A 27,986-nucleotide genomic window follows, 5' to 3' on the forward strand; every position below is an offset into this window, starting at 1 on the left:
TAGAATTTGTATTTGTATTTGTATATTTTGGAATTTGTATTTGTATTTGTATATTTTGGAAATTAATCCCTTGTCAGTCACACCATTTGCAAATATTTTATCCCATTCCATAGACTGTCTTTTTGTTTTGCTTATGGTTTCTTTTGCTGTGCAAAAGCTTCTAAATTTGATTCAGTCCCATTCATTTATTTCTGCTTTTATTTCTATTGCTTTGGGAGACTGTAGGTCTTAACATTTTATAGGAAAACATTTTCGGTTATTCTTGGCATTTTTGTTTCCATCAGCTATTTTTTATAGCACATGAGCACAAAGTAGACTTTTTGTTCAATTTTATTTAAAAAGACATTTAGATTAAAAATAATATTTTATAATTCTAGTGAGATTTTCCAGTGGGCTCAGAATAAATTAGAAATTGCCTTCTGTGAACTTGCATAACATTTAGCTTATAGTTTCACTGTTAATGCCAACCTAAATACATTTCAATAGACAATAAAGCATACCCTGGCCAGTCTTATTATTCATTCTTAAAATTACAAGCAAATTCCCTAATGTCCCCCTTAGTGTTGCTAGGGTAAGGTTCATAGTCTCCAAAGAAAGGTCTACAATGATTTTGTTCATGTGTTGAGGATGTGGAAAATAGAGATAGAAATGTCAAAAAATATGATAAACCATAAACTGCATTCCTATATACACTACAACGTGTAAGATTAAAGAGACAGCTCAGTTTAAGTAACAATTAAGCTGTGGAGTATATATATATTTTTTAATGTAAACACTGGGTTAGAAGAGGGTTTGCAGGCCTGCGTGGGTACTCAGTCATTTCCAATTCCTTGTGACCCCATGGACTGCAGCCAGCCAGCCAGGTTCCTCCATCTATGGAATTTTCCAGACAAGAACACTGAAGGGGGTTGCCATTTCCTGCTCCAGGGATCTTCCCTACCTATGGATCAAATTCAGGTCTTTTGCATCTCCTGCATTGGAGGCAGATCCTTTACCACTGGTGTCACCTGGAAAGCCCAATAATAGTAGTATTAAAGTGTACCAGGCTGTATGCTAAACTCTTTGATTACATTGTATCATATAATTCTCACAATAGTTGGCAAAAGTTTATAGTGTCAACGATTCTCATTTTACAGTTAAGGACTGTTACTGCTAGCATGATTATATGATTTTTTTTTCAAAGTCAAAAGGCTATGTAGTGAAGCTAGAATTTGAACTCAGTCTGATTTTAGAGCCAGTTTCTTAACCTTGCTATTATGGAGCCCCTGCATAAGTGAAGAATAGAAAACAGTCTACTTATGAGAAGTAAAGCAAATAAACATATTGGAATTTTAAATTTCTTGTTTCTAATGCAATCTCAAAACAAGCTGACACAGTTTACATAAAAAAGCAATGTTCACCATACCTAATGCTCTCCAAATAAGACAGAAAATGACAGTGAAACAAATATAAGGCCAATTCCATTCGTGGTTATTTCCAATGGTAGAAACACCAAGGAAGATGAAGATAAGAGTGTCACTAACACTGCTCCACATCTTCATGAAGTACTTGATAGTGGTATGGGATTTCTGAGAAATGTTAGCTTCCACATAGCGTTTCATGCTCATAGCACAGGCAATAATTCTAAAGAAGAGGGGAAAAAATGTGTAAGAGTAAATATTTGCATTTAACTTTAAGAGAAAGTGATCACACAAATGTTGTTGAGGACTAAACTAGGGTCTCTGTTACTCTAGATGCCTTACTCCATTCCAGAACATAAAAAAAAAAAAAAAAAAAAAACAATGCCATTTCCTCAGAATTTATACAATAACATTTCTAAGACAATCAAACGCTTAATTTTCAAAATAAATGACAGCTTCTGTGTCCTTTTGTGTGCTGAGAATAATGTATCTGCTTTATCATCTTTAACATTGTCTAATAAGTCAGTCATTCAGCGTTTAGTCACTCAGTTTTGTCCGACTCTTTGCAACGCCATGGACCCTAGCCTGCTAGTCTCCTCTGTCCATGGGATTCTCCAGGCAAGAATACTGGATGGGTATCCACTCCCTTATGCAGGGGATCTTCCTGTCCCAGGGCTCAGACCCAGGTCTCCATCATTGCAGGCAAATTCTTTGTAGTCTGAGCCACCAGGGAAGCCCACTGCCTAATCAGTCTTCTTTAAATAGGGTTGCACTGACAGGTTCTAATAATTAGTTGGCAGCAAATACGCTAAGAGGCAAGGGCTAATATGAGAAATAACACATACTTGTAGCCTCTAAAGCACTACTGTTATAAATAAAGCAATTTTTGATAGTCAGGGAGTGTTTTACTGTTTTATTCGATTCACTATGCTTTCAAGATTATGTTGTTATATTCCTGTTGAATAATCTTTTCCAAGCCTTACTCTAGAGTATTTCGTTACACCTTTCAATCCACCAAAATGATTTATTGCCTTCCCACTGTTATTAATTTAAGGGTCAGATATTTAGATATTTTCTTAACAACTGGGGAGCGGGGAAGGGAGAAAAACATTGTATATGAGATGAGCAATAACCTATTGCCACCCCATGATAAATTATTTTTAAATTACTCTCTGCTGAAGACGTGGGGAGGAGTGATAGATATGCACACAATTGCATGAATTTTAGAGAAGAAACATGTTCTACTACCTCTAATACAGCCTTTCAAAATGCAAAACTCCCAGAAAATGGCTCACATTAAAAGCCTTAAGGGTAAGAATGCCAAACTAGGAATCTGAGACGCAGTCAGAGAAGAATATGGGTCAGCTTTGTAAATCTACGTTTTTGCTCAGGACTAGTCCAGACTATACAAACAATAATAAATCTTGTGATACTCAAGGTATAAAAACCATGAGCTGCTAATCCTTAGTTTAAACCAATCTACACTGAAAATGGTCAAAGGATTACCATACGAATAACACAAAGTAGTAGGTAAAGCAGTGTTGAGCAAGGATCTAGATGTATAGATATACATTATTTTTCTATTTTATATGTATATATATATATATATATATATACACACACACATACACACACACACACACACACACACATATATATATATATATATATATATATAACTGAATCACTTTGCGGTACACTTAAAACTAACATAATATTGTAAATGTACTATACTCCAATAAAGTTTTTAAACATTTCAGTTTTGGTTAAACCTGCACTCACAAAGGAGAGTTTAAAAGACTGATTCACCTTCAGCTCCCTTAATATCAGTAATAACTGATTGACATTTCTACTTATAGTTACCACAAGCCCTCTTGGATTGCTTCAGCCAGATTAAACCCAGGGAATTCAGTTAGAGGCACACTGATTTAAGATAGTTAATGATTTAAAATGCCAGTAAGTGTAGCTAACATATGTATGTGCTTATTTTGTGGCAACTATGTCTTACAGGTATTTTATCTATTTTATCTCAGTTAATTTTCACAATGATATTTATGAGATAGACATTGTTACTATTGCTATGTCACAGGTGAATGAGGCCAGGAGAAATTAAATAACTTTCTTAAGATCACTTGGCTTGAAAGTAGCAGCTCTGGGATTGAATCTAATCAGTCTCTAGAGCCCATGTCCTTGACCACCTTGATATATATTTTAAATATACACAATATATTTCATTTGTGTGAATGATGATCAACGTTTTTTTAAGTGTGACATATTTAATCAACGTGATGTTTTACTTTTCCATTTGTTTCGGAAGTTGGTTACCTTTCTTACTGACTTGCTTTTTATTTTTCTATCATTAATTGGGTATTGAAATACTCTGACATTCAGCATCAGCCCAATATAAACCCCTCTTTTTTTTTTTTAAGAAACAATATTAACTGTTTCACTTTGAAAGAAATAGAATAAGAAGCTTCTCTGACTTTTCATTTCTTTTCTCCTCACAACAGATTACATAAAAACCAATACAATATTGTAAAGTTAAAAAATAAAATTAAAAAAAAGACTTTTTCAGTTCATAATTTCAATTTTTGAAGAGATAATTTCAAATTATTTATTATACTTATTTTTTTTTTCTTCCAATTTTATTTTATTTTTAAACTTTACATAATTGTATTAGTTTTGCCAAATATCAAAATGAATCCGCCACAGGTATACATGTGTTCCCCATCCCGAACCCTCCTCCCTCCTCCCTCCCCATACCATCCCTCTGGGCCGTCCCAGTGCACCAGCCCCAAGCATCCAGCATCATGCATCGAACCTGGACTGGCAACTCGTTTCCTACATGATATTTTACATGTTTCATTGCCAGATGAATGGATAAGAAAGCTGTGGTACATATACACAATGGAGTATTACTCTGCCATTAAAAAGAATACATTTGAATCAGTTCTAATGAGGTGGATGAAACTGGAGCCTCTTATACAGAGTGAAGTAAGCCAGAAGGAAAATATTTATTATACTTAAAATCAAGTATTATTACCAACATATGTTGGTTTTCTCTTTCAAGTTGCATTTTTCTTTCTAGTAAATTTAGTTCTAAAGAGATGTCTTTCCTGCCATTGTTACCTAGTGCTCCTTCCTTTGGATTTTTTTCCAGAAACTGGAAGAGTTCCATGATGAAGTTCAGTGTTCTAGGCCAACAGTTTTTAATGTTTTTAATTGCTCTATTTTCATTTTACTCTCAACTACTTTAGGTAAATAGGCTTGGTCAACTAGTAAATTACCAGCCTTTTAAAATGTAATAGACAACTATCTGCTCTCAATCTTTTGTAGAATTTTCCTTTCAGTTATAGTTCTTTGGGCAAATATTGAAGGCAAAAACTGAGTTCCTGTATAAGTGTAGGTGTCTCATGAATGACCAGTTTTATTTGGCTATTGAAATTTTATTTTTTTAATATATTTTAAAACAATTCCTGGATAATGTTTGGAATATCTAAAATAATTAGGAATCAAAAGCTTTAAGTGAACTGTCAAGTGCTAATTAAACTCAATAGAATGTATTCCCTTAATACTTTCACTATATTTAATAATTTTTTCTAAAAATAGCATTTGGTTACTTGATAAATATCATAAATTTCTTGTTTTCCAACCTGTTACATGCAGGTTTTATTCTCATATCCTATTCTGTTAAAAAAAAAAAAGAAAAGAAAAGAAAGAAAGAAAAGAAAGCAGCTCAATAGCCACAAGGGTCCATTCTTGTGGGTCAATTTGTGATTCTTTGAGAGAAATGGAATAATGAAAATCTCAGAGTAAGATTTACATAGAGGATGAGCTGAAATCCCTGAAATACTACATGCTGCCTGGTGTCTTTTGGCACAAGAAAGTTCTTCATTTGCATCTTTGATTATCTTAGGTTTGGTAACTAATTAAAATATTACCCAGAATATATTATTGCCAACTTACACGCACTATGACCACATCTAAAGCAATTCACAGTTGATAAACTGCTTAATATTTACTGAGAGGTATGGTGCATTGTGTGATTTTCACCCCAAACAAGTCCCTACTCTGAATCACTTTATGATCTTAAGAAAAAAAAAAATGTCACTCTGACAGTACATATATTAAGTTAGAAATACAATTTGCATATAAATTAATTATTTTTAAAGATAAATTGTATTTTTCTTTCTTGTCTGTTTTCTACCATGTTATTGTTCAGTCACTCAGTCATGTCTGACTCTTTGTGACCCCATGGGCTGCAGCACAACGGCCTTCCCTGTCTTTCATCATCTCCTGGAGCTTGCTCAAACTCATGTCCATTGAGTTAGTGATGCCATTCAACCATCTCAACCTCTGTCGTCCCCTCTCCTCCTTCCTTTAATCTTTCCCAACATCAGGGTCTTTTCCAATGAGTCAGTTATTTGCATGAGGTGGCTAAAGTCATGGAGCTTCAGCTTCAGCATCAGTACCTCCAATGTATATTCAGGGTTTATTTTCTTTAGGATTGATTGGTTTGATCCCCTTGCAGTCCAAGGGACTCTCAAGAGTCTTCTCCAACACCACAGTTCAAAAGCATCAGTTCTTTGGTGCTCAGCCTTCCTTATGGTCCAACTCTCACATTCATACTTGACTACTGGAAAAGTCATGGCTTTGACTATATGGACCTTTGTCAGCAAAGTAATGGCTCTGCTTTCTAATGTGTTAAACAAGATGGCAGAGTAGAAGGATGTGTGCTAATCTTCTCCATTGAAGACTCCAAAATTGCAGCTCACTGCTGAACAACTTTTACAAAATGTTGGGTCCCACCAAAAAAAAAAAAAAAGATAACCCATGTCCAAGGGCAAAGGAGAAGTGCCAAGAAGATGGTAGGAGGGGTGACATAGCATTTAGAATCAAACTCCATATCCACCAGAGATGCTCAGAGGGCTCAAACAAAACCTTGTGAACACCAGGATGCAAGGACCCCACAAGAGACTCATCTAGACATGCCCTTGAGAGGGTAACAGGCAGGAAGGCCAGGGGTCTCCAAAAGGAGAAAATAGCCTGCAAGTGTCATATTTTTATCTCTCTTAAGCAGCAGGAGGAAACAAACTAGCGATATTTTTTCCTTCTCCATACAAATTTAAAAAGAGGTTTCTCTTAAAATACTCTGTTGCCATGACACCTGGTTTCACCTGAAGTTAACTATTCTCAAACCTAGAGATAATCAATGCATTTCTCTTATAGAAATGTTTACCTTAAACTATGCTAATATACTATGCATTTACCCCAAACTCTATCTTCAAGTCGGTTCTGCCTCTTGGCTCAGAACCTACTTGACAAACCAGTATGTTATATTCAGATATTGTTCCCCTAATCTATGTAAATTAAACTATTTGTATGGTGATCTGCCCTTCTTCAAGATTCAAGTTAATCATTTTATGGCCCAGATGAACCATTTGGTGCAAAGATAATCCCAAAATGCATCTTATGGGTAAGGGGTTTTGTGCCATTCTGAGTTTTAAGACATTCCTTTCTTTCATTAACAGACTGCTAATGACTGTATAACATCCAGCTGAAGACTAGCAGAGGGGTACTCTTTCTGCCCCCTTCTGATGCCTATGTCAGAAGCTTTCTCTATCTCCTTTATACTTTAATAAAACTTTATTCCATAAAAGCTCTGAGTGATCAAGCCTCGTCTCTGGCCCTGGATTGAATTCTTCTCCTCTGGGGGCCAAGAATCGTGGCATCTCTGCATGGTTCAACAACAACCTTTCACTCTTGAGTGTTTAAGTGTCTCTTGCAGAGGCATGGGTCAGCAGTGGCCTGGCACAGCGACAGGGGCACTGGCTGCAGCAGATCTAGAAGGCATGGTGTGTGAGCCCCACCATAGAGCCCCTGAGCAGACAACTCACAAACTGGAGAACAATTATACCACTTAAGTTTTGTTGTGAAATTTCTAGGGCCCACAGTAGATTTCCCAACCTGGGGATCTGGCAAAGGGACTGAGAAGCCCCGGGGAATTTGACTTTGAAGGCCAGTGGGATTTGATTACAGAATGTCCAGAGAACTGGGGAAACAGACTCTTAGAGGGCACAAACAAAACATTGTGCACACCAGGACCCAGGAGAAAGGAGCAGTGACCCCACAAGAGACTGAGCTTGGCTTGCCTATGAGTGTTCAGGAGTCTCCAACTGTGGCATGGGTTGACAGAGGACTGCCGTGGGGTCAGGGGCACTGAATACAACAGTCCTGGCATAATACATCTTGAAGGAGGTCACCATTACTGCCATTGCGCCTACCATAGTTTGGCCTCAGGCAAAACTACAGGAAGGGAACACAGCCCCACCCATCAACAGAAAATTGGATTAAAGATTTACTAATCATGGCCATACCCATCAGACCCAGACACAGATTCACCCACAGCCAGTCCCTGCCATCAGGAAGCTTCCACAAGCATCTTATCTTTATCCATCAGAAGACAGACAGAATGGAAACAACAATTAAAAAAAAACTAACTAAACTGATTGCTTTGATTATAGCCTTGTCTGATTTAATGAAACTATGAGCCATGCCATGTAGGGCCACCTAAGATAGATGGGTCATATGGAGAGTTCTGACAAAACATGGGCCACTGGAGAAGGGAATGGTAAACCACTTCAGTATTCTTGCCTTGAGGACCCCATGAACAGGATGAAAAGGCAAAATGATAGGATACTGAAAGAGGAACTCCTTAGGTCAGTAAGTGCCCAATATGCTACTGGAGAAGAGTGGAGAAATAACCCCAGAAAGAATGAAGGGATGGAGGCAAAGCGAAAACCACACCCAGTTGTGGATGTGACTGGTGATAGAAATAAAGTTCAATTCTATAAAGAACAATATTGCATAGGAACCTGGGATCTTAAGTTCATGAAGCACGGTAAATTGGAAGTGGTCAAACAGGAGATGGCAAAAGTGAACATCAACATTTTAGGATTCAGTGAATTAAAATGAACCAGAATGGGTGAATTTATCTAATGACACTATATCTATTACTGTGGGCAGGAATCCCTTAGAAGAAATGAGTAGCCCTCATAGTCAACAAAAGAGTCTGAAATGCAGTATTTGGGTCTAATCTCAAAAATGACAGAATTATATTTGTTCATTTCAAAGGCAAACCATTCAGTATCACAGCAATCCAAGTCTATGCCCCAACCACTAATGCCAAAAAAGGTGAAGTTGAATGGTTTTATGAAAATCTATGAGACTTTCTAGAACTAACAACAACAAAAGATGTCCTTTTCTTCATACAGGACTGGAAGGTAACAGTAGGAAGTCAAGAGGTACCTGGAGTAGCAGGCAAGTTTGGCCTTGGAGTACGAAATGAAGCAGGGCAAAGGCTAACAGAGTTTTGCCAAGAGAATGAACTGGTCATAGCAAACACTCTCTTCCAACAACACAAGAGAACACTCTACATATGGACATCAGCAGAAAGTCAAAACAATCAGATTGTTTATATTATTTGCAGCCAAAAATGGAGAATCTCTACACTGTCAACCAAAACAAGACAGGGAGCTGACTACAGCTCAGATCATGAACTCCTTATTGCAAAATTCAGACTTAAATTGAAGAAAGTATGGGAAATGATTAGGCCATTCAGGTATGAACTAAATCAAATTCCTTCTGATTATACAGTGGAAGTGACAAACAGATTGAAGTGATTAGATCTGATAGACAGAGTGCCTGGAGAACTATGGACAGAGGTTCGTGACATTGTGCAGGATGTGGTGATCAAGACCATACCCCAAAAAAATAAATGCAAAAAGGCAAAATAGTTGTCTGAGGAGGCCTTACAAAGAGCTGAGTAAAGAAGAGAAGTGAAAGGCAAAGGAGAAAAGGAAAGATATACCCATATGAATGCAGATTTCCAAAGAATAACAAAGAGAAACAAGAAAGCCTTTTTAAGTGAACCAACACAAATAAATAGAGGAAAACAATAGAGATCTCTTCAAGAAAATTGGAGATACCAAGGGAACATTTCATGCAAAAGTGGGCACAATAAAGGACAGAAACAGTAAGGACATAACAGAAGCAGAAGATATTAAGAAGAGTGGACAAGAATACACAGAAAAATTCTTCAAAATTATCTCATTGACTCAGAAAACACAATGGTGTGATCACTCACCTAGCGTCAGACATCTTGGAGTATGAAGTCAAGTGGGCCTTAGGAAGCATCACTATGAGCAAAATTAGTGAAAATGATGGAATTTAAGCTGGGCTATTTCAAATCCTAAAAGATGATGCTGTGAAAGTGCTTCACTCAATATGCCAGAAAATTTGGAAAACTCAGCAGTGGCCACAGGACTGGGAATGGTCAATTGAAATCCCAACTGCAAAGAAAACCAATGCCAAAGAATATTCAAACTACCACACGATTGCTCTCATTTCACATGCTAGCAAGGCCATGCTCAAAATGCTTCAAGCTAAGCTTCAATAGTATGTGGAACGAGAACTTACAGATATACAATCCGGATTTAGAAAAGACAGAGGAACCAGAGATCAAATTGCCAACATTCATTGGATCGTAGAAAAAGCAAGAGAATTCCAGAAAAACATCCATCTACTTCTGCTTCGTTGAGTACACTCACGCCTTTGACTGTGTGGCTCACAACTGTGGGAAATTCTTAAAGAGATGGGAATACCAGACCACGTTACCTGCCTCCTTCAAAACCTGTATGCAGGTCAAGAAGCAACAGTGAGAATCAGACATCAAATGTCAGACTGGTTTCAAATTGTGAAAAGAGTACATCAAGGCTGTATATTATCACCCTGCTTGTTTAACTTATATGCAGAGTACATCATGAGAAATGCTGAGCTGGATGAAGCACAAGTTGGAATCAAGATTTACAGGAAAAATATCAATAACCTCAGATACGCAGATGACAACATCCTAATGGCAGAAAATGAAGAGGAATTAAAGAGCCTCTTGAAGAATATTAAGGAGAAGAGTGAAAAAGTTGGCTTAAAATTCAACATTCAAAAAAATAAAGATCATGGCATCCAGTCCCATCACTTCACAACAAATAGACGAGGAAACAATGGAAACAGTGGCAGGCTTTATTTTTTTTGGGCTCCAAAATCACTGTGGACAGTGATTAAAGCCATGAAATTAGAAGACACTTATTACTTGGAAAAAACTATGCACACCTAGACAGTATATTAAAAAACAGAGACATTACTTTGCCTACAAACATCCATATAGTCAAGTGTTAGTTGCTCAGTCATGTCCGACTCTTTGCAATCCCACAGACTGTAGTTTCCCAGTGCACAAAAAAAGTTATGTTTACTTTGTACTGCAACCTATTACATATGCAACAGTATTATTTCTGAAAATCAATTGTACATACTTTAATTTTAAAAGCTGGTATTGCTAAAAATGTTAGCCATCAACTGAGCCTTCAGTGAGTTGTAATATTTCTGTTAGTGGAGAGCTCAAAATATTATAAGAATTACCAAAATGTGACACAGAGACATGAAGTGAGCAAATGCTATTAGATCAATGGTGCTGATAGACTTGCCCAATGCAGGATTGTCACAAGCCTTCAATTTGTAAAATATGCAATAACTGCAAAGTGCAATACAGTGAAGCACAATAAAATGAGATATGCCTTCACTAGACTCAAACAATTTCAGGTATGTTTTATTTCTTACACTCTGCATACCTTATGATTTCCCTTTACATAACAAACTCTATATGGGGCAATAGTAAATTGCTATAAAATTGTTATAACTATTCACCTCTCTATGTAATGACTAGGACTAGAATCTACAGTCTTAAACTTGTGTCAGAAAAGAACCGTGTCAAATCTTTACCGGTAATAATCAGATATGGTTCCTGTAGTTCTCCATGCAAAACAAATGAAGCCTGCCTACATAAACTACATTTCTGTTCTTGTAGTTTGGTACTCCTCAAAGGCTAATTTGGCAATGATTTGCATCTACTTTATAAAGTTTCCTATCCCTATTTCTTTGATTTATTTTCCCTTCACTATCAGCTGTCACCCAACAGACTTTTGGTCACCCCTTTTTACTCTTTATTTCTATTTTCACTATAAAACTCCAAAGTTTTCTTTCAGCAAAATATTTTAAAAAGAGAGAGGAATAGTATTTTTTGAAGTACAGCCACTTAGTAATAAAGTTCTAACAATAGTTTTAAAAAAATACTATGACAAGGATTTTAAAGAAAGAACAGTTTGGTTTTTTTTTTTTTAGATCACTTATTAGACTATTAATTTCAATCACTTATCTGCTTTCACCCTTACTATATACAGTATTGAAGTATCAGCAAGCTCTAATAATTAAAAGGGAATTTTATCTTTGTACACAAATTGTGTATGTAGAACCCAGCACTGTAACTTGGGTTACTAGGCACTTAATTTAACTGTCAAATTGTAAGAAGCTCTTTGCAAAACAAAAACAAAAACAAAAACAGATTTTTGCAGGGAGTAGCTCTTTGCAAGAGTTCCTTTGTTTCATCACTTTAGTAGCTATATTTTAACTCAGCTTTTATACCAGGTGCCTCCCTACTTCATTAATCTCTGTCCCAAGCATATCTCCCAAATCTTTTGATCACATAATGCCTTATTTGTTGATTCTTTTCTTAGACTGAAAAATAAAATGAAGAATTAACTGATTAGTAGACCTTTTCCCCAGTTACTGTATGAATGAGATAGCATCTAAAGAAAGATCACACAGAGTCAGCAAGTCTGCACACAGTGAAAGGTGATGAAGGTTCTGATCCCATCCTGAAATGATTAACTGTGATTAGCTTCCCCTTTAAAAACTTTCATGACTAGAGCAGAATCTTTGGAATGGGTTCTGGGACACAAGTCTGCCTTCTCCCCAGGTTGCCAGCCTCCTGAATAGAGTGAACTTTCCTTTCCAACCAACACTTGTGTCCCCAGTACTGGCTTTCAAGATGTAAGCAGCTGAACCTGAGTTTGGTAACAAAAGATTTAGTGAGTAGCTGGTTTAAAATTGTCTTCACTATTTAAGTAGTTAATATGAATCAGAAACTATGCTCAGTGTTATGTGGCAGCTTGGATGGGAGGGGAGTTTTGGGGAGAATGCATACATGTGGATGCATGGCTAGACCCCTTCACTGTTCACCTAAAACTATTGCACTGTTAATTGGCTATACCACAATACAAAGTTTAAAAAAAGAAACTGCAATATCAAGTGGCATTAAAGATTAAAAGAAATTATTATGGAAAGCAAAACAAGGAAGCAGGCAGGGAATGCTACAGGCTCTAGGTCTTCAGTGCTGAGAGAGTCATGAAGCCAGCCTCCTCTTCTACCTTTTCTACCCTCCAGCACTGAGAATATAGGAGCTCATAAATACTTGTCTGCTTTTTTTTTTTTTTTAATTAAAGTGTATCTCGCGGACAATGAAAAAAGTTTGACTGGAATTCATTTTAACCTGAGAGAGCCCTCACTCGATGTGACTGTTTACACTCCAGTCCCAATGCAGTAGTCAGTAATGAAGTTAAATGAGATCATAGTATGCCTTTATGAAAAGTATTTGATATATTAATTGATTCAACTATATCTAAAAGCATCTCTATGTATCAAGAACCAATCAAAACCAATAATTCTTTGTTTCCATAAGCTTCTATAATAAAACGTTGGGGAAATATCTTCTTGATGGATTCATAATAATGCTAACATTTATAAAATATCTAGAAATTAAATTCAAATATTTTTTTTTTAATAGCTGAGTTAATATTCCATTGTGTATATGTGTCACAACTTTCTTATCCATTTATCTGCTGATGAACATCTAGGTTGCTTCCATGTCCTAGCTATTGTAAACAGTGCTGTGATGAATATTGGGATACATGTGTCTCTTTCAATTCTGGTTTCCTCAGTGTGTATGCCCAGCAGTGGGATTGCTGGGTCATATGGCAGTTCTATTCCAAATTTTTTAAGGTATCTCCACACTGTTCTCCATAGTGGCTATACAAGTTTGCATTCCCACCAACAGTGTAAGAAGGTTCCCTTTTCTCCACACCCTCTCCAGTATTTATTGTTTGTAGACTTTTGGATAGCAGCCATTCTGACCGGCGTGAAATGATACCTCATTGTGGTTTTGATTTGCATTTCTCTGATAATGAGTGATGTTGAGCATCATTTCATGTTTGTTAGCCATCTGTATGTCTTCTTCAGAGAAATGTCTGTTTAGTTCTTTGGCCTATTTTGTTATTGGGTTGTTTATTTTTCTGGTATTGAGCTGCATGAGCTGCTTGTATATTTTTAAGATTAATTCCTTGTCAGCTGCTTCATTTGCTATTATTTTCTCCCATTCTGAAAGCTGTCTTTTCACCTTGTTTACAGTTTCCTTCACTGTGCAAAAGCTTTTAAGTTTAATTATGTCGATTTCTTTATTTTTGCTTTTATTTCCATTATTCTTGGAGGTGAGTCATAGAGGATCTTGCTGTGTTTTATGTTACAGTGTTATGAGAGTGTTTTGCCTATGTTTTCCTCTGGAAGTTTTGTAGTTTCTGGTCTTACATTTAGATCTTTAATCCATTTTGAGGCTACAGTCCATGAGGTCGCAGAGTCAGACACCACTGAGCAACAAACACTTTCACTTTTTAAGGCATTGGGGTCTGCAATCAGACAGATGTGTGAGTGAATCCCTGCTCTTAGAGTTGCCAGGGGGCATAACCTTAGGCAAATTAGTTAATCCTTCTAAATTTGAGTTTTCTGGTCTGTAAAATGGGCAAAATAAATGCCTAACTGATGCAATTGCCATGAGAATTAAACAAGAAAAGGTATGTAAAGCAATAAGCATAATGTCTGACATACTGGAAATGCTCAATGAATATTAGCTAATATTTGTGGGGGAGAAACATCTAAATGAGTAACCATGACACAAAACAGATGTGACTAGAGTTAAGACAAAGTTGCAAATAAATTTCTATGAGTGATAACGTCTTCATGAAGAAGTGATTCAGGTCTTTAAGGAATTAGTATAATTTGAGCAACTTGAGATTTTTTGGAGGGGGATACGTTGAGTAGGAACATTTATTTGATTGTACAAAACATTTTTTGATTATGTTTGTTTAGAAGAACTCATTAGTTTATGAGTACTTATTTTCTGAAAAAATCTTTTCCATAAAAAGTGTCACTCAAAAAGAATTTGCAATTTTGTAACTTTCATTTCTCTTGACTTAGGTGGTTGGTACTTTAGTTTTTTAGAGATTTATTGCTTAAATGTCACAGAGAATAAAAAAGTTTGATTTTTCAAAACAATTCTTTTTAATTGCTTTGGCTTTCTGGATTGCTATGCAGGATTATAATTCTTTAAAAGCAAATCTATTAGACTAATCACATGAATTTTTAAGGTTAAAGAATCACTATTAAAATTTAATTAAAGGGAAAATATTTAATTGACATCTTATATTTCTCAATTCACTTTAGATTTGTTTGATTTAAAGATAAAAAGTGATATAGCTGGAGGAGATATAGTTCCTTGCTGACTTTGTCAGGAGAATCCCATGGACAGAGGAATCTAGCAGGTTACAGTCCATAGGATCACAAAGAAAAGGGAAAGTGAAAGTCACTCAGTCCTGTCCGACTCTTTGCGACGCCATGGACTATACAGTCTATGGAATTCTCCAGGCCAGAATACTGGAGTGGGGCCTTTCCTTTCATCAGGGGATCTTTCAGACCCAGGGATCGAGCCAGGTCTCCTGCTTTGCAGGCGGGTTCTTTACCAGCTGAGCCACAAGGGAAGTCCAAGAAAACTGGACTGGGTAGCCTATCACTTTTCCAGGGGATCTTGCAACCCAGGAATTGAACCGGGTCTCCTGCATTGTAGGTGGATTCTTTACCAACTGAGCTATCAGGGAAGCCCAGGGTCGTGAAGAGTCAGAAACAACTAAAACAACTTAGCACAGCACAGTACACAAGAGTTCGTGAACCACACTTTGAATATTTTAGGCCTATATTGGTTTCTTAGCAGGTAAAGACTCTTCCTACCAAAGCAGGAGACATAAGAGATGTACTTTCAACCCCTGGCTTGGGAAGGTCCCCAAAGATCTCCCTGGGTCGGATGACTACTGCCATTCAAGGGAAGAAAGGAATGGCTACTTTCTCCAGTACATGGACAGAAGTGCCTATGGGGCTATAGTCTATGGGTGGTCACAAAAGTCAAACATGAATGGGTGACTAACACTCTCTTCACTTCATATCACTGTGAAGTATTTCACAACATGAAAACACATTTTCTTAGGCTATTTTAGTCCCTTTGTGCAGAAGTCACAGCAATGCATAAACTCTTGAAGTCATGCATGGGTAAAAATCTAACATATAAATAAGATGTAAAAATAAAAATCATAGATTATTTCCAAGTCTTTTCTCTCTTAATATAATTAGCCTTGTTGATGAACTCAATAAAATTTCTCAGTCTTTAAGACTAAACTCTGAATTTTAAAGGTTTGAATATTGATTGCCTTATGAGTAAAAGAGTTTCTTAGTAGGTAAATTCTAGAATAAAATGTCATGTCTGTCATCGACTCATTACAGATCTTTAGGGAATTAATTTTACCTTCCTCCTTAAGTATGAGATACTTAAAGCCATTTTCTCACTTCCTTGATCCATTTCTCTATAGGTCAGGTTGTTTATGAGTCATAAAAACATGATTAATACAAGTACTTTCTTTTACAGAAGTGGTTTCATGATGTCTCATCCAAAATTTCCCTAGTCATTTATGCATTCATGTGTGCATTCATTCAAAAAGAAACAATTGAGTCCCTACTGTGTGCAAGTCTCTCTACAGATCTTGCTTCTTATATCATTCTCAGCACAAAGGCACTGGTTCTTTCCTGAGAACACTGTTGGGATTGAAATTTCAAAACTGAGTAAGCTAGGTAGGCCAGAGAAGTTTTGCTAAAGACAGCTAACAGAACCTATTCTATTTCAGTCTTGGAAATTTTGAATTAAAACAGTGGAACTGGTAAGCAGAAACATTTTCATGATTCCCAATTCAATTGTTTGCTCTAATATCAGTGGTTAAATGTGCAAGTATCCTGTCTGTTACTCCAAATGACAAAGGTGTATAGGCTTGATACATTTCAAAAGAAATAGAAAGAAATTTACATTTTAAAGAAACTCTATGATTCTATTAACATTTGATATTTTAAGGAATATTCTCAGATTAATAGTATCAACCACAAAAATATAACATGGACTGTAGCTATAATATTTTATTTTATTTATGTACATACTTTGAGCTAGGACTTCACTTTAAATTTAGGTTTAGTATTTAAAGTGTCCAACTAGGCTAGAAAGTAATTAGAAGGTACTTATCTGGAATCTATAGATAATGAAGATCACAGTAGAAAACTAAATCCATCTGCATGTCAGTTGGTTAGGAAAAAAAAAAAAACTCTTTCCAAAAGTGAAAGAGAACTATGCTCCACAGCATAGAGTTTTAGCATTTGAGCAAACAAAAAGGAATTTCTATTAGATTTGAACAGTTTTGAAAGTGAAGGAAAGTTATAATACAATATATAAACTTCATTATATAGGGCATTCTTTGCTGATTGATGACACTTTCTTTGATAGAGCATTATTATATTGTGAAAACAATAAGTTATGGAATTACAAACTGGTACAGCTCAAACCCATTATAGAACTGGAGCCTTAAGCTAGAACATTCCGAAATTCTAACACCTTAGCTTTATAGTTCATATCAAATGCATGAAATAACTTTAATGTATTTCTGATCTCACAAAAATAGTATTTGTCATTGTGTGAAAACTTATTTCTAAATCTTCATGTTCTATAGTATCTCTTTTTACAAAATTTAGAGGATTTTTTTTCATGACAGGGTGAATAAAACAGTATATAAAAAGAACACCCTTTGAGTATTTTAGCTATAATTATTCATTTTTATTAGAATGTAAAATAATTTTGTACAAGCTCCTGAATAGAAATCACAAACAAGCTAATTGCACAAATAATTTTCTGTAGAGAACATAATCCTGCATTTAAACATGCTTTATCATCTAGGCCACCAGGGAAGCTCTACAATATAAGGGTGAAAGATGAGAAATTAATTGGTCTGCTATTTTCTACACTATAACCTTGTTATAATACTATCTATTATTTGTGATCCCATGGACTATAAAATCCATAGAATTATCCAGGCCAGAGCACTGGAGTGGGTAGCCATTCCCTTCTCCAGGGAATCTTCCTAACCGAGGGATTGAAACTAGGTCTCCCGCATTGCAGGTGGATTCTTTACCATCTGAACCACCAGGAAAGCAATACTATCTACAGGGCCAACAAATGGTTGTTAATTGTTTATAAAAATTATTTGTCTCCTATGCCAAACAGTGATGTCAATCTGACATATAAAACAATGCCAATATATTTTGGAGATTAATTTAAAAATAACAATGCCTACTTTTTCTGAGATTCTCAAAAACAATATTAGGCAGTCATAGCTGTCTGACCCAACCAAAGTTAATTAAAAACATTGTTCTCTTGCTGTATGCAAAAGAGACACTGATGTATAGAACAGTCTTTTGGACTCTGTGGGAGAGGGAGAGGGTGGGATGATTTGGGAGAATGGCATTGAAACCTGTATAATATCATATATGAAACGAGTTGCCAGTACAGGTTTGTTGCACCATACTGGATGCTTGGGGCTGGTGCACTGGGACGACCCAGATGGATGGTACAGGGAGGGAGGTGGGAGGAGGGTTCAGCATGGGGAACACGTGTATACCTGTGGTGGATTCATGTTGATATATGGCAAAACCAATACAATATTGTAAAGTTAAAAAATAAAATAAAAAAATAAAAATAAAAACATTGTTCTCCACCTATGCTGATAGGCAACAATAGCAAACACTGTTTTGAATGAAATACAGAACAATTTGAAGCTCAGAGAAGCAAACTCACATTTGTTAAGTTTTTAAAAAATGTAACAAAATACAATGGTGATAAAGAACATATTATCAAGTGTCTAATAGAAATCTAGACTTGAATATTCTTCTCAAAGAATCATTAAATTATATTTAATTTTCTATAAATTTATATATAAAGATATAATAATTTAATATTTTATAAATAAATTGGAACTTTTATAAATAAATAAATAAATTTGGTAATTTATAAAATAAATTTATATAGCAATTGGTACTTCTGATGAGCAGATTTTCTTTTATGAAAAAATGTCTAAAGTAGGAGGCAACATAATATAACAAAACCTATTTTAAGATATCAGTAAATGAGTACTTATTGACTTCAGAAACAATAAATTGTTGAAAAGGAACAAAAATGAGTCCTATAATGGATGCAATATACCCCTGTTAAAAGCACCCATCATTAAGACTGATGCCTTATGCTTTTAGGCTAAGAATAGTCTTCAACCTCATAATTCTAATATATATTTTTTTATTTATTTTAATTAGAGGCTAATTACGTTACAATGTTGTACACAGATGTATAGAATTCTAATATATTTTAATTACTTTTCTCACAGTAAAATTGTGTCCTCATTTTGATTTCAACAACAAGAAAAATTGATGATATTGACCATTCTAAGAATCAGTAATCCTTCAGGCAGAACTTGATTTATACATAGTTCATTTATGAAAAAAATGACTAATAATTGACTGAGTGTAAGTGTTTTGTGCTACATTTTCATATTGGATAATGCAACAAATTGAAAGGAAGGGAAAATCTTCCCAAAGTGACATTGTGACTATGATTATACTTTTGTTTCATGCTTAACACAGTGATTCAATCAATAAATAACTATATAATATCTAAAATTTGCTGTTTATATATTTAAATAGTCATTCAGTTAATATACTGTTTCATTTTATTACAATTATTCTGTAATGTAGATATTATCATCTACTTTTAACAGGTAGAGTAACTGAAACTCAGAAGGTTTTGGAGGAGGTTTTCTAAAAAAATAAATTAATTTTTCAAATGTATTTAATATTTAAAATCTATGATTTGACAGTTAGTTGAATTATCATTCTGTTCATTTTATTACAAGTTTAAATACCATCATTATTTGGTCATTTATGTGACCTAAATTTTGGAGTTCCATTTCTTAATCCAGTGTTTTCAGCCTAATTAATTTTCCAATTAATACAATATCTTAGGAAAAGATTTTCCCAAATACTTTAAATCATACTTGTGCTCTTCTTTTCCAACTACATTCAAAACAATTTCACTTTAAGTAAGACAAAGTTTTGCATATAACACAAAGTTTATAAAGATATATATATATATATATATATATTTAAAGGATATTTGCACAAATATCTTTTTTTTTTTCTTTTTAAAAAAAGTCTTTATTTTTAATTGGGGAATAATTGCCTTACAATGTTGTGTTGGTTTCTGCCACACGTCAACATGCATCAGCCATAGGCATTCATATGTCCCCTCCCTCCTAAATCTGCCTCCCACCTCCAACCTCTCTAGGTTTTCAAATACCTTTTAAGATAACAAAAATGCATATAAAGTGTTAGCCTAAGATGGTCTGAATTAATCATTTAATTATTTTGCTAAACTACCTCCATAAAAATAAAGGAAGGTCTTTTTTCCAATATCCTTAGCACTCAAAAGAAACAAGATTGTCAGATATAACCCTGAAAGATTCTCATATTCTTAATCCAAAATAACATATATTAGAGTTATAAGAAAGTTAAGAATCAGGAGAGTTTCAGAGGAAACAAGTAATTCTGACAACATTGTTTTCCCTGTTTCTTTCAGGACTCACCACATTGTCAAGTTCTTTAAAAGTGCAGGGTGCTCAAAAGAAGGAAGCCACTTAAATGATACTATATTAAAACTTTGGAAAATGTCCTAGATTAAAAGAATTTAAATTGCCCCATCCAATTCCTTTTTTGGCTTTTTTCTACATGTCTTTCATTAATAGTAATACAAACAATAAAAATCAAAGACAATTTAAAACACAAACTACATCTCTCAACAAATTAAAATGCAATCACCCAGACAGATGCTAGATAGAATCCTTGCTTTCAACCTAGAACATTTTTATTTAAAACAAACTAACTGTAATCACTATTTTATGACATTTCTCATGTACAGTAAGTCCTTTGAGAACTAAGAGTAACCTAAAGTCAAATGGCATTAGTTCTAAAGAACTTAATTTTGGCAAAAACCATCACAATATTGTAAAGTAATTAGCCTCCAATTAAAATAAATAATTTTTTTTAAATCAATCTTTTCTTTTTTCTTTTTCTCTTTGAGCTTTCAGAAAACATGTGTAATTTGAAAAAGATAATGCATTCCATTTCTTTTAAAAACACAGAATGGAGTGATCTAAACCCTAGCACAAAAGCATTTAGGTGTTAATACTTACCATATGGGCATTTAGCCTTATAAGCTAGATATGAGGTACTATCATCACTGGTTAAATGCCAGTGATAGAGAAGAGAAAAATGTAGCATATGCCATATGGTTTACAAAACAAGTCATAAAGTTATTTGTTATGGCAGAAAATCCATCTATATAAGAGCTAATGCCAAGTTTATTTATACAGTGTGCTATCTAATTACTTACCACTGGAATGTTACTGGGTTTAGATACACTAATCCATTAGGCGAATGATTCTCCCCTGCAAAGAGAGGAGGGCTCTAGGTAGCCTCATGCCAAATTCTCAGCATTTTTGTTATGCAATGAAAGTCATACTGACCCGCAATCGGAACACAGGCAAGGTAGTTGAGATGTAGCCATTTAATCTCTACAGGGAGTCCATGAGCTTGACAACAATAACACTTGCAGTCCTATGACTAAGTGACTATTAGAGGTAACAGGAAATCCTTGAAGAACATAAAGGAGAGCCACCTTCCATATTTAGGAAATGCAGTTTCCTAGATTTCTAGTGGAAAATAAGAAACAATTCCTAAAAGAAATTCAATAGATCAAAGACTTGTCCAGATACTTACGCCACAATACCTGAGAGATGGAACATTTCAGCTGTCAGGTAGGAGAGATAACTGTATAAGAAGACAAAGAGAGGTTCGATGACCCGGATGGTCTTGGTAAAGCGTGTGGTAAAGGCAGCAATCATGCCAAACAAGAGCCCAATGAAAATGCCTCCTATTCCAACCAAAAAAAACTTTCCTATCCCAGCCAAAATGTCCAATGATTTGATAGATGGCATTTCAGAGAACGATTTGAAAAGCTTATAGAGCACCTGTATTTAAAAAAAAAAAAAAAGATTAGAGTGAATTTACCAATCAGGAACGTCTCAATTCATGCCCTTCTAATTTGAAGTTTCTCAACTTTGAAGTTCTTCAACTCCCCATTTCCTTCCCAATATGAGTTCCTAGAAAGCTTCCTTATATCAAAAGATATTTCTACAGATGAGTATTAAATTATGCATGATTCTGTTTGAAAATTGATGGGCTGTGAATATATCCTTTATGGCTAAAATATTCTTGTAACATGACTAGGAAGACTTTGACCTATAGAAGGCATACCCTAATTTTCTCTTAATAAACTGATAAAGGTTAGTATAGTATCAAAGAAGTATTTCTATTTTTGAAAACATATTAATCGTGAGTAAATCATATTATCTAAATTCATAACCTTATTCCTAGGACTAAATTGTTCAATCATGGTCTAAACCAGAATTAAATTATTATTTAAATTTCAAGGGTGAGCATAAGGGAACCTAATTAATTACCATGAAAACTCGTGTGTGGGATACTTACAACAGTAACAGCATCATTAAGGAGGGATTCTCCAAACACCAAAATGTGAAGCTTTTCATTCACATGAATTTCTTCAAATACAGAGAGTACAGCCACAGGATCTACTGCAGCAATCAAACTACCAAACCAAAGGTTATGGAGCAATGACACATCTTTAAGGTTGAAGAGCTTCACCTGACATATGCCATAGAGGGAAAGGCCTATTCCAAATGCATTCCACATTGTTCCAACTACAGCATACAGCAGAATGGTTCCTATGTTTTCAAAAAATGGCCGACTGGGCATAAAATATCCTGCATCAAGGACTATTGGTGGAAGTAAATACAAGAAAAATATATCACTGTTCATGACTGGTGGAGATTTGTCATTTAAACTGTAAATTAGTCCTCCCATGATGAGACCTACAAATATCAAAAGGCAGCTTTCAGGTACAACTGTGGGTATCTTATTATAGAGATGAAATCCTAGAAAAGAGAAAAAAGATAGACTAGTAAACATCTTTATTATCAATCATCTCTATATGTCAGCCTTCTTGTCAAGTCTTATGATTTCAGGAAAATAACTTCTCAGTCATTTTACATTTTAATAATGACTTAATAAAGATGCAGAGGCATGAGTGAAGACACTTTCCTTTACAATGGAAAATATTTACTAATAGAATTAAAATATTCACAATTAACAGCAAGTTTATTCATATGCCCACTGAATCATTTTCAAATATGAGTATGTATTTTAAAATAGAAACAACACACTTATCAGCTTGCAGTGTTCTTCTGCTCTTCTCATGATCATAGTCAAAGACATCAGAAACTCAAAAATATAGAAATGATAACCATAATTCAAATGTCTGCTTTGAATAATAAGAGTTGAAAAGGGCTTTAGTAATCATAACTGATTCTTCATTCATAAGGAATTATAATTATTTATAAGGAAACTGAGGCCAAAGAAATGAAGCTACTTTTCATGGCTGAACAGTAAGTATGTGGTGGAGCTGGGATGACAACCCAGACAGGTATCTTGACTTTTAGCTCAATGTTCATATAATTACCCCAAACTGTCACTTAGTCTGATTGACATATATGGGCTTACATAAATGCATACTACTGAATTATCAAAATACAATCCCAATTATAAAGTTTGTTTTTCATAGAATGATATTACTCTTTCTTCCCATGAGGGAAATACAGCCATCTCTAGCAACCTACATGGCAGCAGTTCTCTGTTTTATCCTGTATTCTTTTTCCTCTGCCCACATTATATTCCACATCATCATGCTCTAGCTTACATGAAGCTTACAGAAAACTACTCTAATTATCATCGATCTTCTCTATTATAGAAAGGACCTTAATGACCATCTGAGCTAATCCATTCCTTCCTGTCTAATCCTGTCCTCACCAATATACTGCTGATATCCTTTTCTAATACATTTGTTAGTTAATTTGACTACAATTTTCTCAAGGATTGAGCATAGTTTTTATAATAATCCCTAGCACATTGATAGCACATAGAAATAGCTCAATAGATACTTATCAGATAAATAATAAACACATTTTAGAAAAGAAAGCCAGTTGGTTCATATGCTAGAGTTTATTTCGAAATATTTTCAAAAGTGCTTTCACCTATATGCTTCTATTTGATTCTCTCATCAAACCAACAGCAAAGTGTTAGTCACTCAGTTGTGTCCAACTCTTTTAGACCTCATGGTCTGTAGCCCACCAGGTTCCTCTGTCCATGGAATTCTCCAGGCAAAACTACTGGAGTGGATTGTCATTCCCTTCTCCAGGGGATCTTCCTGACCCAGGGATCTTCCTGACCCAGGGATCTAACCCAGATCTCCTGCATTGCAGGCAGACTCTTTATCATCTGAGCCACCAGGGAAGCCCATCATACCAGCATAACAATGTAAATACTGTTATTCTCATATTAAAAATGAAAAATATGAGACAAAGAAGTACTTTACTTATCTAACACATACTTATTGATTGCCTATGTGCCAGGCACTGGCTCCTAAATTGAGTAAATTTTAAATAGCTCATAGTAATTTTATCTTTCCACTAAACCATGATGTGTCCTTCTTTATCCTCTACAGAATCACTTATTTTCTCTAGGCATTGAAATAATTTGAAAACTTCTCATGGGAAGGATGGGGCCTTATTCATCACTTTAGCCCCTGGCCACAATATAATTCTTCACACATAAAATGTGTTTAAAAATATATGTGTTGAATGATTGCTTACAAGGAAGGCTTTTTTAATTAATTAATTTATTTATTTGGTTAGCTTTTTAAATTTACATTCTCTTACAAGGTCACAGAAAAAATTATCTGTCAGTGATGGTTCAATAAATTCCTACTTTAACAAATGGGAATGGAAGACTACTGGGAAGTCCCTTTGCCCTATCATCCTGAAATTAACATTTAATTAGAAGATTTAATATAATCAACATATCTAATAATACAAAAATAATTTAAAAGAACCTGCACCCTAATAACCTTAATTATTAACCCTAATAATTTAAAAGAATTCACAAATGTTCTTTATTATCACCCAAGACAGTATGTACTTCTAATCAAGGAGGTATGTAAATGAGCATTCTAGTTCCGTTTTGTTGAACTTCACAAAGCATCTTCTCTTCCTGGGCCTCAAATTTCCTATCTACAAAATAAAGTTGGATGAGAATGATTTCTAAGGGTTTTTCCAGCTCTGACAACCTATCATGCTATGAATCTGTGGATTCTTTGTGTCATCATTAAATAATATATTTCATGAATGGTAAAGCTTTAGTATATAAAGTCACTTAAATAAAACTTTGAAATGCTGAACATGATTTATTTTAGAAGAAATTCATTTTAAAATAACAGAATTCTATAGACTTTGAAGTTTTCCTGACATTGCTTTTGTTCTGAACCTAGAAAAATGATAACGTTATCATAAATACTTTAACACCATCAAGGCAAAGGTCTGATAAATTATTAAAGAACGTAAAAGGAAAAACGGAATAAATCCCCTTAGGAGAATCATAAAGCTAGAAATTCAGGGTGTTCATAAAGTTGAAATAGTTAAAATATAACAGTTCTTTTCTTGCTGGATCTGGTCTTAGTTTGTGTTTTCTCTCAAATTCTGAGTAATGGTATAAAGGCTTATCTTTTAAAAAATAGAAAATGGACTTGTCCCACTTTGTTACTACCTGGCAACTATAGCAAGCATTCTGTGAGGAAAAAATGCTGTCTAAAGACTCAGATCAATTAGAATCATTCTATTTAGATTTATCTGCTCTCCCTTTTAAAATTATGCCTTGTCTGCTCAACCCTTGAACAACTGGGACACTTTGCAGTCTAAGTCCCTTTGCTGGGCCTATTCCTGCCTCCTCCCACTGGGAGACCACCAACATTTGAACATGATCACTGCAAGAAGGGTTGAGCTATGAAGATAAAGATCATTTTGGCAGAGAACAGGAGGCAGATATTCCGGTTTGCCTTTCTCTGTTCTATTAGGAAAAGGGTGCCTTTCTTAACATCTGGAAAAGCCCTGAGATCCCCCCACCCACTCCATGCCCCACTGTCCCTATTAGGCAACACCCTGGGAAAGCCTTGGGAAATTCCTCACTTACCTATCTTTGCCAGAGAGGCTAACATAATCCAGAGTGTGATCTCAAAAGGAGTCTGCACATGCTGGTAATCCAGGGAGAAGAGGAGTGTGTGAGCAGATGCCACCGAGGCATTATCCTGAATTCTTTTGGATCCCCAGCTGCCATTTTCTGCCTTCAGGTTCCAGTAGTGCAGCATGCTATTCCCAGAGGTTCCCAGAAGCTGGGAGCAGAGCTGACCCAGCAGCAGAGGCAACAGGAGGCCCAGCCTGTGAGCCATCACCAGCTCTGCCAGCTGTGCTTGCTTAAGTATTTAATCTCCTTTCCAGCTGCAGATGCTGACAAATGCGGTTTGCTGTCCTTGACCCTTAGTCTTTCTGGCTAGTATTTAATGATCAATGAAAATTTCAGCAGCTCCGTGGAGTCCCAGAAGAGAAATGCTGGGTTGTGATGCCCTGGAATGAAATTAGAACCTGAGCTAGCAAAGGGAGGAAACAGGAACAAATTCATTGATTGACATAGAAAAGGATCTTACCCCCAGTCCTAAATTCCAGGGGAAGAAAACTACTGGAACTGTATTCTGGCCACTTAGGAATCTATTTTCTTACTATAAGATAACTCCAATTCATAAAGGATATGGAAAACTATTCAAGAAGAATCCCCAAATCTCCAAAGACTATCAAGGACTGTACATATGAGAATCCTAACTAGGATGTCAAATTCCAGCTGCCTCTTGGGTAAAACGGTAAACATTAGACCTCCTTGTTTCCACAGAGAGAGGTGAAGGGGTTGAAAAAATTAAATCATCTACTCCTAAAAATTCCAGGAGAAAAATCTTTTCTTTAGTGTGAATAAGGGCCCTAGTACTTAAGAGCAGGATAGTTCAGTTCAGTTCAGTCGCTCAGTCGTGTCTGACTCTTTGCAACCCCATAAATCGCAGCATGCCACGCCTCCCTGTCCATCAAAAACTCCCGGAGTTTACCCAAACTCATGTCCATCCAGTCGATGATGCCATCCAGCCATCTCATCCTCTGTCGTCCCCTTCTCCACCTGCCCCCAATCCCTCCCAGCATCAGAGTCTTTTCCAATGAGTCAACTCTTCGCATGAGGTGGCCAAAGTACTGGAGTTTCAGCTTTAGCATCAGTCCTTCCAAAGAACACCCAGGACTGATCTCCTTTAGAATGGACTGGTTGGATGTCCTTGCAGTCCAATGGACTTTCAAGAGTCTTCTCCATCACCACAGTTCTTCGGTGCTCAGCCTTCTTCACAGTCCAACTCTCACATCCATAAATGACCACTGGAAAAACCATAGCCTTGGCTAGACGGACCTTTGTTGGCAAAGTAATGCCTCTGTTTTGAATATGCTATCTAGGTTGGCCATAACTTTCCTTCCAAGGAGTAAGCGTCTTTTAATTTCATGGCTGCAATCACCATCTGCACTGATTTTGGAGCCCCCCAAAATAAAGTCTGACACTTTTTCCACTGTTTCCCCATCTATTTCCCATGAAGTGATGGGACCAGAGGCCATGATCTTCATTTTCTGAGTATTGAGCTTTAAGCCAACTTTTTCACTCTCCTCTTTCACTTTCATCAAGAGGCTTTTAGTTCCTCTTCACTTTCTGCCATAAGGGTGGTGTCATCTGCATATCTGAGGTTATTGAGATTTCTCCCGGCAATCCTGATTCCAGCTTGTGCTTCTTCCAGCCCAGCGTTTCTCATGATGTACCCTGCATATCAGTTAATTAAGCAGGACGACAACATCCTGCCTTGACGTACTCCTTTTCCTATTTGGAACCAGTCTGTTGTTCCATGTCCAGTTCTAACTGTTGCTTCCTGACCTGCATATAGTTTCTCAAGAGGCAGGTCAGGTGGTCTGGTATTCCCATCTCTTTCAGAATGTTCCACAGTTTATTGTGATCCACACAGTCAAAGGCTTTGGCATAGTCAATAAAGCAGAAATAGTTGTTTTTCTGGAATAAAGATATGCAATTAAAAAAATTCATGGAGGATGTTGATGAGTCTATTTTAAAGTGATGTACATTTTGAGCATTATGGCAAATATAGATATTTATGATACCAAATAAAAGTATTTTTCTTTTTTTGTGTGTGTGCACAGAATACAGCAAAATTATACAGTAAATGTGGGAAAATGATTTCACAGTAAATTCTTGTTTTAATAATAGTCACACTTGCCTTTCTGATAGAAAGCAAAAGCTACATATAAATATGCATGCATAGGAAAGAGGAAGCAAGGAAGGGAAGAA

The 27,986-nt window shown here is 35.7% G+C and overlaps 1 protein-coding gene across 1 annotated transcript; it reads right to left on the minus strand.

The window, feature by feature from the left end:
• LOC133243110 (sodium/hydrogen exchanger 2-like) lies at nt 1-27,675 on the minus strand. Its single transcript, XM_061409604.1, has 4 exons — nt 25,746-27,675; nt 22,137-22,600; nt 21,366-21,616; nt 1-1,623 (listed from the first exon to the last, which is right to left on the minus strand). The coding sequence occupies exons 1-4, from the start codon at nt 25,999-26,001 to the stop codon at nt 1,347-1,349; spliced, it is 1,248 nt and encodes a 415-aa protein (XP_061265588.1). The 5' UTR covers nt 26,002-27,675; the 3' UTR covers nt 1-1,346.
• Between the last annotated feature and the right edge of the window lie 311 nt (nt 27,676-27,986).

This window comes from Bos javanicus, chromosome X (genome assembly GCF_032452875.1).
Source record: "Bos javanicus breed banteng chromosome X, ARS-OSU_banteng_1.0, whole genome shotgun sequence".
In the NCBI taxonomy this organism is placed as follows: domain Eukaryota; kingdom Metazoa; phylum Chordata; class Mammalia; order Artiodactyla; family Bovidae; genus Bos; species Bos javanicus.

Bases quoted from the DNA above. Each gene is read 5' to 3' on its own strand.
- LOC133243110 (XM_061409604.1), bottom strand. From the start codon at position 26,001: ATGGCTCACAGGCTGGGCCTCCTGTTGCCTCTGCTGCTGGGTCAGCTC. The intron at 22,601-25,745 runs GTAAGTGAGGAA...TCTCTTTTCTAG, and splicing joins AGCCTCTCTGGCAAAGATAG to GATTTCATCTCTATAATAAG. The intron at 1,624-21,365 runs GTAAGTATCTGG...CCTCTTCTTTAG, and splicing joins CATCTCTCAGGTATTGTGGC to AATTATTGCCTGTGCTATGA.